The following is a 13379-nucleotide window of genomic DNA, read 5'->3' on the forward strand; positions in this document are numbered from 1 at the left end:
CTTCCCCGTGTTCTCTTTTTAAAATGTTTCTCTCCTACAAGGCATTTATATCTGAAGACTCAAACACCAGTCTTCCCACCTCCCCTTTCAGAATTGCCCTTACCCTGTTTTATAAAGAAAGGCATGCCTTCCCCTCACCCAGAAGCTTATCACTGTGCAATGTCCCCCACAGCGTCTCTGGGATGCCAGACAAAAAGACCATTCGAAATACTGTTGTCAACAACAAAGCCTTCTTTGATCAAGACACCATGGGCTCATGGTAAGTCTTCATGTCCTCCTGTCTTATATTCATTTCTGTTAAATGTATAGCTAAAAGAGTTGTGTTTTGTGGCAGTCTGAATTCACATATATGGTGGAACAGAATGGAACAGTCCTGGACAGTTTTCATCCAGTGGCCTTTTGCCTTCTTTGCCTGGTCATGTACCCATGGACCTCTACTTCCTATGGAAAGAAAGCCTGTACATTTGCAGTATGGTGAGGCCTAGCATGAATTCTTACAGTCTCTTCATTGTACCTCTGGACTCACGTATCTCCTGTTTATTACATCACCACAGCTCACTGACTCTGCAATTTGAGGCAGTCCTCAGTTCCATTTCTAAAATGCCCTTCAAATCTTGCCCATCGTGTAGGGCTGGAGTGAGGATGAGTGGAGACGATGTTGGGAAAATATTTCAGAGAAGACCAGAACAAAATAAATGCTTAAGAAATGTTTGTTTCATAGCTAAGCACACTTACGATTTTTTTTTTTTGTGAAGTTACAACAGGGGAGCATCCTCAGGCAAAACCAGCTCTCCAGCTGTGGAGTGAACGCAGCCCTCTCCAGAGAGGAGCCTGGCCTCTGACCTTGTTTCCTGGGAGGTAATCTCTAAGCCCTTAGAATGTTTTGTCTGAGAATAGTTGTCAAAAGTTGACGTTGAGAAAAGTGCTTCTGTTTACCTGGAGGCCTTTGGCTAGCCAGATGGTGACAATGCAGTTTGGAGTGAAAGCTTTGGGCCACACCAGCAGTATGATTTACAGTGGGGTTTGCATCATACATGAGCTGGAGGCGCTGGAGACTGAGTCAGCCGTCTGGACAGTCAGTGATGCCTAGGTGGTAGGGCCCCAGTTAAATCTCTACACACGGAGGCTTGTGTGAGCTCTGCTGCTTGGAAACACTCTATGCACATTGTCACACATCAGCACTGGAAAGGTAAAGTGGATCATGACTCCCTGGGGGTAGGAGAGCCAGAAGCACCACATTTCATACTTTCTTCAACTCTGCTCCATATCCCCTTTCCCTTGGCTGATTTTAATCTGTATCTCTCAGCTGTGATAATCATAACAATCAGTAAAATAGCTTTCAGCATTACCCTAGGCCAGAGTGTAACCAAAGACCTTCTAGCTGATTATGGAACCCAACAGCAGTCTTACAGATCCCCAGACTTGCAATTGACTCTTGTCAGAAGTGGGCGTGGTCTTGTTCATTTCATAATGTATCTAGATATCAAATCCCTATATCATACACTTGAATCTACTTCAGTATTGTATGTCTACTCTTCAATAAAATAAAAAATGGGTGTGGTCTGGTGGACTTCTCTCTATTTTGCACCTGCAAAAGGACTTTTTTCTTTGTACCCATAAGGCTTGATGTTTGTGTGTTGGTTAACTTGGATGCTGTGATAATTTGTTTTGGAACTTAGTAATTAATTCTTATCTTCCAAATAGGGACACATGTGGAGAAGAATTACTTAATCTGACTGATAACCAAGAAGGAACCTACAGACACTCCTGCGTTGTTGTGAAGTCCGTTGATCTCAACCTCAGACTGTGGCTGTTGCTCTTTATGCAGCTCTCTTGCAACTTGGCTTGCAGTCAGCACCACAGGGTGCTCAATATGGAGGAGGAACTGGGTTATTTTAGACAAATCAGGCTCTTATTACTTCTGTTTCTCTGGAGAATCCTGACTATTACAGGGGTGGAGACTCCTACGCATCATCTCAAGTTTATAGTTGTAGGTGAACTGGATCTAGCCTACTGAACTAGAGGAAAGGAAAAAGAAAAACAGAATGTCTGAGGGTGGAAAGTTGTTTATAGAAAGAATGTTTTTCTACTTCTCCTAACATCCCTTGTCCATTCCAGTCATCCTGCCTGTATGAAGATGATTTATTAGGAATATATTGTTCCTAATATGTTCCCAGTAGATTGTTTCTTCATGTTCTAGAAAGGATATATTTGCACTCTCTCTCTCTCTCTCTCTCTCTCTCCCTCCCTCCATCCCTCCCTCTCCCTCTCCCATTCTCTCTTCCTCTCTCTCTTTTTCTTCAAAGATTTTATTACTTAGGGGCATCTGGATGGCTCAGTCAGTTAAGCATTTGCCTTTGGCTCAGGTCATGATCCAGGAGTCCTGGGATCAAGCCCTGCATCAGACTTCCTGCTCTGCTCCCTCTGCTCCTCCCCCTGCTTATGCTCTCTCTCTCTCTCTCGTTCTCTCTCTCTCTCTCAAATAAATAAATAAAATATTTAAAAAGGAAAAGATTTTATTTATTTTAGAGAGAATACATGCATGCGAGCTGAAAGTAGGAGCAAAGGGAGAGGGACAACCAGACTCCTTGCTGAATATGAAGCCCAATGTGGGGCTCAATCCCATGACCCTGAGAGCATAACCTGAGCTAGAATCAGAGTCAGACGCCCAACCAACTGAGCCACTCATGTGCCCCTGGGTATAGCCAATGAAATAGCAAGAATAGCCAATGAAAACAACTCAGAAAACCTAGTGGGAACTTGTAACCAAAATTTAAGGATGGCAGTAGCAAACTACAATGAATTACTCACCATCTTCCATATGATGAATACAATTCATATGTTATCTCACTTGGTCCCCATCACAACAATGTACTATAGCTATTATGTCTCCCATTTAAAGGTGAGGAAGCCAAAGTTCAGAAAGGGTGGCACTTAGATAAATAGTATGGATGGACATAGGACTGGCAGCTATGCTCTCAGATTCTAAAGTCCCTGCGAAACCCTGTCTACTGTGTCATGGTGTGTGCTATGTTACAGATTCTTTCTAGTCAAGACTCAATGGAGGGTAGAGTTTATTGGCCCAGCACTTTGAGATGCACAAATGGTAAATAGTGCCCGCTGCATGGATGGAACTTTGTCTTGACAAGTGAATGGAGACTCCCAGGCAAGAGAGAAAACACCGCACAGGACAGTGAGGACATAAGCTGCCCCCATAAGCCTGGGTGGTCATGTCCGGAATCCTACATGGAAGTTATGTATCATGGATACTTGTTTGCAAGAGCAGGATAGGGTGGCAGAGATGCAGCAACTTGACTCCAAGTCTAATCTGAGTTCTAATGTAACTGCCCTTTGATTTGAGAAATTTATCTTCTCTAGGCCTAAATTTTCTTACCTATGAAAAGAAATTAGATTAGAAAATCCTATACTTTTGGGATGCCTGGGTGGCTCAGTTGGTTAAGTGTCCGACTCTTGCTTTTGGCTCAGGTAGTGATTTCAGGGTCATGAGATCCATCCCCATGTCTGGCTCTGCACTGGGTATGGACCTGCTTAACATTTCTCTTTCTGCCTCTCCCTATGTCCCTCTCCCTGTGCCCCTCTCCCTACGTCCCTCTCCCTCTTTAAAAAAAAAAATAAAAACAAAAATAAAAGTAAATAAGAAAGTCATTCAGCTGAGTTTTATAGGTACAAATGAGGAGAAAACATTCATTAAGACTAAACATGTGGGGTACCTGGATGGCACAGTTGGTTAAGCATCAAACTCTTGGTTTTGGCTCAGGTCATGATCTCAGGATTATGAGATCAAGCCTTGCATCAGGCTCTACACTCAGCACAGAGTCTGCTTAAGAATCTCTCTCCCTCTGCCCCTCCCCACACTCATGATCTCTCTCTCTCTCTCTAAAATAAATCTTTAAAAAACAAAGAAAAGAAAAAGAAAATACTTTACTTTTGCAAAGATTGTGCAAACCTCCATATAAAACATGACCCCAAGCTGAATTTTGTGGTTTTCTCAAAAAGAAAAATATAGATTTGTTGTGCAAGTTCCCTGTTGGAATCACTTACACTCCTCATTATCTGCTCTATCTCACTGTGTGTTTTTCTAGATTTGTTTGAGAAAAAAAATCCTCAGTAGAAACAATCACTCTACACTTATGGAATACTGTTTTCATCTCCTCAGTCTTCCGTTAAAAAGCCTGAATTATAGTCAGTGTAGTCTAATGAGAGAAATTATTTCAAAATGTCAGTATGTCACCTTGAAGAAGTTTGCCAGTTTAAAAATGGGTCTTGAAGTATACAGAAGAGGCATAATTTGCATACTTTTGTTTCCTGCACCAGTGTTTTTCCAAATAACACATCTGTCCTGTCTCTATTTGCCTGAAGCAACTTAGAATGCATACTCTCTTTGAAAGAGAGAATTAATAATGCATCAGGGAACTTTCATCTGGAATAGCAGTTCAGATTTAGTCCAGTCAGCATCTAATCCAAGATAATAATATCATAGTCTCTGGGAGAGTGGAATCCCCATGTAAATTGCCATCAACATCAATTTTATACTTTAGTTTGACAATCACTCATTTAATGTATGCTAGGAGCAAGGACCCATGCTAGATGAGGAGTATAAAGTAAACCCACTTCTCTGAGATTCAGTTTCCTCATCTCTGAAGTGCTTATTGTTGTAATATTTACCTCAAAAAGAAAGAAGTTGATGTATTTAAAAATACCACTTTCTGGCATGGTAGAGATATTCAATAATTAGTAATTTCAGTGCAGCAGATGTAAGCCCTTGTTGCCTGGAAGGAACTGAACATGAGTAGTGAGAATTAGTGTTGTCCAAACAACTAACAATAATATAAGCCAGAATGTGGTCAGTGAGATTAAAATGGCAAGAATGAAATTGGGATACGTGGAGGGAGAAGAAAGTACTTTTGTTTAGAGAAATTAGGTAAAAACATTTATCATGGCAGTGCCATTTCTTTTGGTCCTTAAAAGATTAGGTTTTTATGTGCAGTGTAAGGGTGTTTGATATAGACTCACCTTCAAATATTAGCCATGATCAGGATAATATAGCTAGCAAGCTGAACTTCTATGGAAAAGCATCATAATTGTATACTAAGAAGTAGTTTCAAGAGGGAGGTCTTTAGAGCAAATGTATTTACAGTTCTGCCTTCAGATCCACCTAATACTCAGGCACTAGAGTTTGGGTGGGGGAAAAAATAACTCATTGATTTTAGTCAATTGCAATTCATCTGTGAGATAGCACCTAAAAACTCATTGAGATTTCACTCTGCGATAATAAAATTATGTCACTCAACAAACATCTAATGAAGGGCTACTGCATGTGAAGAACATACATCAGTAAAGAGTACACCCCTGGCCATTGTGATCTCAGGGCTTAAATTTTAATAGAATAAACAGAAATGAAATTATTTTCACAGTTGAGTGTCACACTGCAATTGTGACAAGTGTCAAGAGGAAAAAGCAGACACATAACAAGGGGGCCTGAACTCATGTCAAGGTCAGGGGAGGCTTCGTTGAAGAAGTGACTTTTGCTGAGAAAGATATTTGGGAATTAACCAGGGGAAAGAGAAAGTCTTCCAGGTAGAAGAGACAACATTTATAAAAGCCTTTGGCCAAAAATGAAAATATAGAAGGCCAAGATAAGATACACCAGGACTGAACCTCAAAGGAATTCAGTTCAGCTGGTAAAACTTGATATCTCAAGTCAACTAGATGATTAATATAAAGTGGAATGTGGACAGTGCTGTGAAAGAGCTCAGAATAAAGTTTTGCAGAACATAGGCAAAATTTCCATTTGCCTGGGGAAGTACGTACAAATTCACCAAGAAGATGATATTTCTTTTGGATCTTTAAAGAAAGATCTGGTTCTGGCAGGCAGGGTTAGGGTATTCTCAGTATGCAAAGACCAGTTAGTGGAGGATAAGAGAACAGTAATTTAAATTGTTAAATTAAACAGAGAGCTAGGAAGAAAATCAGGACAGTGTAGGAACATGGTAATTAAAGGGAGATAGTATTACAAAGAGAGAAGGGTTACAATATGGAATGGTTTGACAATGTTCAAATAAGATGAGGCCTGGGGACATCTGGGTGGCTCAGTGGTTAAGCATCTGTCTTTGGCTCAAGTCATGATCTTGAGGTCCTGGGATCAAGTCCTGTATCAGGCTCCTCAGAGGAAGCCTGTTTCTCCCTCTGCCTATGTTTCTACCTCTCTTTGTGTCTTTCATGAATAAATAAATAAAATCTTAAAATAAAAGATGAGGCCTGAACTACATTTACTATATGAACTGTATGTTATTGGTAAACTTAGTGTGAGTAGACATAGCTGTGAGTGTAAAGTGAGTAAATGGAGACAGCTGATAACAGCTAAAAAACCCAGAAATGTAGGATTTTAGTGGCAGGATCCCTGTGATGTTCATTTTTTGTATTTTTAGAAAGACTCATTGTGCAGTAGTCATGTAGTAGTTATACAGAAATTAATTTCAGTTGTTGGATGGATGAATATTTGGGAAAAGAAAGGTTAATTATTTTAGAAATGGGACAAGACTTTGGGGAAAGAGTTGATATTGTATTAGACTCTGTCTCTAGCAAATTACTAACTTTGTGACCTTGGGCAAGTCATTTAACCACTTTGAGCCCTACTTTCCTCACTTACAAAAGGAGGATAATGATAATTGATCTAATTTCCCAAGAGAGTAGATGAGTGTGTGAAAGTATGAAACTACATGATTGTGCTGTGTAGACTGTGGCGTGCTTACATAATAAGAGATATTTTAGTATTCAAATGATTAGAAGCTATGTTGGGGACTGATGAGGTGGTCAGCTCATTGCTTCCCCTTCCTGGACTGCATTTCCCAGGAACTCTGGCCCTGAAACAGTCATGTGTTTGAGTTTGAGCCAATGACGTGTGACCAGAGGTTGTCTATGGCCCTTCCAGGACTCTGTTATTGAAATCTCCCGCAGGAGCTCTATAGGAGGTTTTTTCTGCGTCTACTGGAGTGAACTTGGAAGATATATACTGATGGATGTACAAGCTCTTACTACCAATTTGGAAAACAATTTGGCATGAGCTTCAAAATTTGAACATTCTCATATCCCATAATCTGCTATTGTACTCCTAGGTATATTTGCTCTAGAGAAACTTGTAAATGTGCCTTTAGGAGACATACATGAGTGAGTTATTGTTTGGAATGGATAATAATCCAAACTGATAACAATACAAATGTCTTTCAATAGGAACTCCAATGTCCATCCACAGAAGGATGGAGGAACTCCAATGTCCATCCACAGAAGGATGGAGAAAACAATTTATATTCACAAAAATTAAATAACGGTGTAAGAGCACCTCACTATACATAGACTACATTAATGAAAGTAAGAATTAGAATGATAGGTGAAAAACACATCACAAAGGAAAATATATACTGTGGTAAAATTGTGGAAAAAAAATGAAAAAAGAGATAAAATGACAGGGCCGAGCAATATACTTATCAATGCTGTATGCATCTGTAACTTTTTCAAAAAGAGGAAGGGAATTGTATAAAGCATCTGTTGCCAAAAAAACACTACAAACAACCAGCACAAAACTCAGTGACTTAAAGAGGCATGTAATATTTATATAGCTCACAGTCTGTTCTGTTCATCTGATCTTGCCCATGCTTGACTGACTTTAGCTGGGCTTCCTCATGCTTCCATGGGAGCCACAGGTTGGCTGCGTGGTTCTGGTAATCTTGGCTGGCACATGCTCTTGGCTTGGCTGTTGACTGATCTAGGATGTCCGTGACCTAGTGCGGCATAGCTCTGCTTTACATGCCTATCACCATCCAGCTGGCTAATATGGCCATATTCTCATGACAAGGCCCAGAAAGAAAGAATAAGCAAGCACAATAATTGCTTGTGCAAGGGCAGACAGCAATATGCACATGCTTCCAAAGCTCTGCTTGCATCTCCTTTGCTTACCTCCTATTGGCAAACACATGTCATATTACCAAGCCTAGCACTGAAATGGGAGGGGATGATGATACTATCAGACAAAGGCCCTAGAAGGACATTAATGGGGCATATTAATACAGTCAGCCTGCCTCAGAGACTCATCACGGAATTCAGGACCCTGATGGCCACTCTCAGGAAGGCAAGAGGTAGAAAGAAGAAACACACGGCCGCCATTGGTGATACTCTAGTCTCTAAGTGAGGTAGCAGTTCTATTACTTTTCACTTTATAATTATGCCTTGTAGCATATATGTATATATATGCACATAATATATATACTTGTATATATATGACACATATATATATAATGTTTACCTTTTATAAGTACCAAAATGCCAAAAAAATATATGTTTTCAAATGCTGTATTTATAAAATACTGGGGGGCGGGGGTGAAGCTTTTTGGGAAGTCCAGTGGAAGATGAGACTTCTGGATTCTCCCTGTGTTTTTGCAAAATGGGATATTAATTGTTGCTTTTTAGCAGAAGATTATGACTCTGACAAAGAAATCACTTATTAAATGAAATTGAAGGATAAGCTTTGTCACGGTGGTGAGAATAATTCTTTCTTCTAGAGACCTCAGATCACATTTCAACATCGTAGAAAACACACATTTATTCTGCTCTGTTTTTCTCCCTTTTATTCTGTTTATTTTACTCCCGGAACAAAGATAACCACAGCTTGTCTTCGAAAGACTTCCATGTGAGTGTGAAAGAGGGTCGAATTTGGAACAAGCTAGAGCTCAGATAAAACTCTGATTTTTTTTTTTTTTTTTTCAAAGTGTTTCTCAATTGGACCCAGATCCCGGACCTCCAGGGTTTGATTCATTCATCTTAAGCTGGAACAGTGTTTTTTCACCCCTCTCCAGAAGACTGGGAGATTCACTTTAAAAAGACACTGCTGCTTTTTTTTTTTTTTTCACATCACAAAAGAATTAATGTTTGCACGGCCCTTTGAAGATGTGGTGTCACGCATGTGCTATTATTAATAATAAACTACAGATCTGCTTCACACCATCTGAAAAACAGGGCTGTGCCACCATGAAAGAAGGCTTATTTCAACCAGCTCGCCATTGTGCTTAGCCCAGATCCAGATCCGCTTCAGACTGGGGCTTGTTCCAGAACACGGGGAAAGAAAGGAAGCAGCTGGAGGGAAACAAAACAACATATACCAGCCAGCCCCTTAAAGAAATAAAGAGGAGGCTTTTAGAACCATTAGAGGTCAGTGCCAGCCACTACAGGCATCTTGGCCACCCATGGGTGTGGGACTCAGCACCTGCTGGCAGGGGGCTGATGGATGTTGTGTTTGGTTGTGCAGGCGATCCGAGGAAGGCACACACTCCCGGGGTCGTGAGCCTGCACAGACCAAAAAGAGAGGTGCTGGTCACAACCTGTTAGGTTCTATCAGCTAAGTACACTGAGTAGTTCTGTTTCCCTTTCGTTTCTGAAACCACTAATATTCCCCCAGTAGCTTTGTGCACTTACAGGCTCCCTTTGCATGGCTGGGTTTGAGGAAGCGGATGTGAAATCGGGCCTACTGTAAATACCAGTCCAGTGGAGACGTCGGGACAGGTTTTGCTTGGAGAGGCAAGTACAAACACACCGAGCTGAAATGCAAAGCATGGACTTTGTGGACTCTGCTAGCAGCGGGGACACCCGCTGACACAGGAGCCAAAGGAGGAGCAGATCTGAAGCTGGGTCTGTTACTTCTGGTTTTGAACAAAGCATCTCTGCACCTGTCTTCGGTGGTGGCGATTCTTCACTCATTCCCCTTGTTTCAACCTCCCCTTGGTTCTGCTTGTTGGTGAGCTGGTGACTCAAAATGGACTGCAGCCTTCTTTCTGAGTTACAGGGGTTTGCAGGAGGGGAAAGTATTTCTTGCACCGTTTTGGGCCCTAACACAGAAGGTGTTGTATTATGAAAAACGGAGCTGGAGAGAGAAAGAGAGAAGGAGCAAGCAGAAAAAGGCAAAAATACAAAACCCAAGGAAATCAAGATCATGCTGTGCAAAATTGTTACAGCTGTTTCTGTTTTTATTGGCTGTTTCTTTTGGCTTCACTTTTCAAGCAACTGTGGTTCATATGGGCAGGAAGGCATAGAGCATGGCCCAGCTCTGGGGCGGTGGGAGGACACAGGACCGAGCAGGGAAGGAGTGAGAGGAGGGGCAGGAGCTGGGTGAGGACGTTCTGAATTTCGTAGAGCACTTGGAAGGGATCCACATCAATGCATTTCTTTTTTCTTTCTTTCTTTCTTTCTTTCTTTCTTCTTTCTTTCTTTCTTTCTTTCTTTCTTTCTTTCTTCTTTCTTTCTTTCTTTCTTTCTTTCTTTCTTTCTTTCTTTCTTCTTTCTTTCTTTCTCTTTCTTTCTTTCTTTTTCTTTCTTTTCTTTTCTTTTCTCTCTTTTCTTTCTTTTCTTTTCTTTTTTCTCTTTCTTTCTTTCTCTTTCTTTTTTTTTATAATTTTGTAGAAGCCTTTTGCAATAGAATTCAGATGCACTTAATGGCAAGCTCTTAAAAGCATCCCATCTCCCTGGCTGAATCAGATTAGTGGTCCGTTTTAAGGCTTTGTACTACCTCCTGGAAATGACGTTCCCGTATCTCTGAGGAAATAAAGTGTCAAGACGCATCCCTTTCCTTCTCCCCGACTGTGATTCACCTAGACCACTGTACAGGGCTGAACATAAGGAGAGTGCGTATTTCCCCTGGGGGACTCTATTTCTCATGCTTACAAATGGAATGAGCTCTATGGCTGCTCACTGACCCTAGGAGGATATTGGGATACAGCGCCCCAGGGCTGGGGGTGAGCTGCTCGCCCACCTTATTTCCCCTGCCTAGCAGCCTGCTGGAAGGTGAGCCAGAAAAAAAACCTGTGGAAAAGCCCACAATTTCTCACTGTCTTTCTTAAAACTTCCTATTGAACTGGTAATTAAAATGACATTTTTAAGGTGTATAAAATTGCTTAGAGTTCCTGAATTTGATACTATTCTTAACCACACTTGTCCCCCCTCCACACACACACACACACGCACACACACACACACTGAACCACATTCATTCTACAGACTCTAAGGAAAGATTATTCTTAAGGCAAATAGTGAGTCCCCAAATGATGGCACATTGGTGGGAGAAGGGGAAGATATGGAATATCACAAGGGAGAAACTGTTTACTTAGGTTTGGCTTTGTAGTGAGAGCAAAACAAAATAGGACAAAAAGGCGATTCATGATAAATACCTTTATCCAGTGATACATTGTTGTGTGCCCTCACATTAAAAAAACGATCCAATCCAATGAGCCCAGCTATAGAATGAAGGGCCAATCCAAAGCCCAGGGCCCAACCATTGGTTCTGCTTTGGAGCTTCCTTGGCTTTTCTGGACTGGAATTCTGGCTCGGCTGCAGGAGGGCAAATCATAACCTACACACCTCAGCGTGCTCATCTGAAAATGGAGCTGCAATGTGAAGATGGATTGATGAAAGGCGGCAAAGCACTGGGAGACTATAAAACCTCAAGTAATTGCGAACATTAAATCTAATAGCATCTAATTAGGTGTTGAACGTTGTGTCTTGGCCATTTTTTTTTTTTTTTTGTCTCGGTCATTTTGTTACCTCAATGCAAGAAAGGGTTCCTTCGAAGCTCCTTCTGTTTATTTTCCCAAGGAGGCCATTGAATTACCTGAAAAATGGCAATTTGAACTAACATTGTGAGTTTTTGGGATGTACCAATGCTGCTTCTGCATTATCTGATTTCATCTATTCCTCATTTAACCTTTCTTCTTACGTATTAATAATGGTTAGCAGCCCATTGTTCTCACCAAATATTACATTTGTTTAGAACTTTCCAGTTCCAGCAGAGTGTATGCAGTATAGGTAGAATGAGGCCGGCTGTTCCTCAAAGGGGGTTCACTAACCTCTTTGAACAGGAAAAAGAGTGATTTCCTGGATTAGTGCTGCCTAAAGAAAGCTATTCTCTGGTTATCAAATAACAAAATTGTTCCTTATGAAAGACAGTAAAAACAAACAAACAAACAGACAAATCTTGTATCTGGCACTAATGCTCTGACTTAATGTAAGGGTAGGTGAAATTCCTATGCCTCGAGTCTTGGCCACAAAATGGGTTGGTAGGGCTTGATTAGAAAGAAATTCTTTCCTGAGAATCCTGTGAAATTTAGACATGGAACATCAAATCTCAAGCACCGGATGTTCTTGTTTGCACTCGACAGTGATATTCACAAAAATTAGACAAAATAATAAATGAATTTCTCTGTGTTTTCAGTAAATGCAACAATGAGCTTCATCATCTTCTTTTTTCTTAGAATGGCTCTTTGTGAAGACTTATGGCTTTATACTCTTAAAGTTTTATCCGCACCCTTGTGAAACTCTGCAAAGGTCACTCTTGTGAATGTGGATGTTGGCTATACTATTAGTGGTCACTATTAACAGTCTCCCTTGAAAAAAATCTGGTTTTTAAAAAAATTTTATTTATTTATTCATGAGACACACACAGAGAGGCAGAGACATAGACTGAGGGAGAAGCAGGCTCCCCGTAGGAAGCCTGATGTGGGACTCGATCCCAGGACCCCAGGATCATGACTTGAGCCAAAGGCAGAAGCTCAACCACAGAGCCACCCAGGTGCCCCAAGATCTCTTTTCTTAATTCACTTTTCTGTGCTTTAGAATAAAGCTATTAAACTTCATAATGTTAAAAAAAAAAAAAAAGGCAGCATCTGTTAGGTGTTACTACAAATTTGAAATAGCATTAATCAGTAGCATCTTCTACAAATGAAGAGTAGATCTTTGCATACTGAGGTTCAGGCAGGCACCCCCATTTGTTGGTGTATACTGAACCTCACTTGCAAAAACATGTTTCTGCTATTATCCTCACAGAAGGCCCTATGTTCACACACATGCACAATTATGAGACCGAACACTCCCTTCTTCTGTGGATCGCTCTTTGATCTTTTGTTGTTCTGCTGCTTTGTGTCCATATGGAAATGTTGCCAACCAGCGGGCAATTCCTCTCCATTAGGATTCCTCATCCAGAGTCTCCCCACCCCGCCCCCTGCCCCTGTTGTTTCTTATTTGTATTGGGCTCCAGATTGATGCCAACATTTCAAAGGAATACACCTCATTGGGTTCAAAAGCTCAATTTGCATTAAGTAGCCATCAAAGCTTACACTTAGATTTAAGTACCTGTTTATAGTTAGGTTTTTCTGACATGCAGTGACAAGGCATACCAGTGACAAGGCACACGGGCATCTCCTGAAAAACAGTTTTCTTGTGGGACTGGGGAGACCTATGGAATCAGGTAGGGAGGTTGGTCATCAGTGCTGTGGGCAAGAAACCTGTTCCCAGTGCAGTGTGCTCTGCTGATTTCCATCGTG

The 13379-nt window shown here is 41.0% G+C and overlaps 1 protein-coding gene across 12 annotated transcripts in view; it reads left to right on the forward strand.

The window, feature by feature from the left end:
• Nucleotides 1–6271, forward strand: part of LOC118349920 (uncharacterized) — a 586341-nt gene extending 580070 nt beyond the window's left edge. For 10 of the 12 annotated variants that reach the window (XR_007408488.1, XR_007408493.1, XR_007408491.1 and 7 more), the window contains 3 exons: nt 173–259; nt 756–858; nt 1705–6271. Coding sequence is in view for 1 of the 12 variants with exons in the window: in XM_049106059.1 (XP_048962016.1) it covers nt 173–259; nt 756–858; nt 1705–2017 (503 nt within the window). In the remaining 11 variants the exon portion in view is untranslated. The other 2 variants (XR_007408490.1, XR_007408489.1) reach the window with 1 other exon arrangement.
• The last annotated feature ends 7108 nt before the right edge of the window (nt 6272–13379 follow it).

Source organism: Canis lupus, chromosome 35 (genome assembly GCF_003254725.2).
Source record: "Canis lupus dingo isolate Sandy chromosome 35, ASM325472v2, whole genome shotgun sequence".
NCBI lineage: Eukaryota > Metazoa > Chordata > Mammalia > Carnivora > Canidae > Canis > Canis lupus.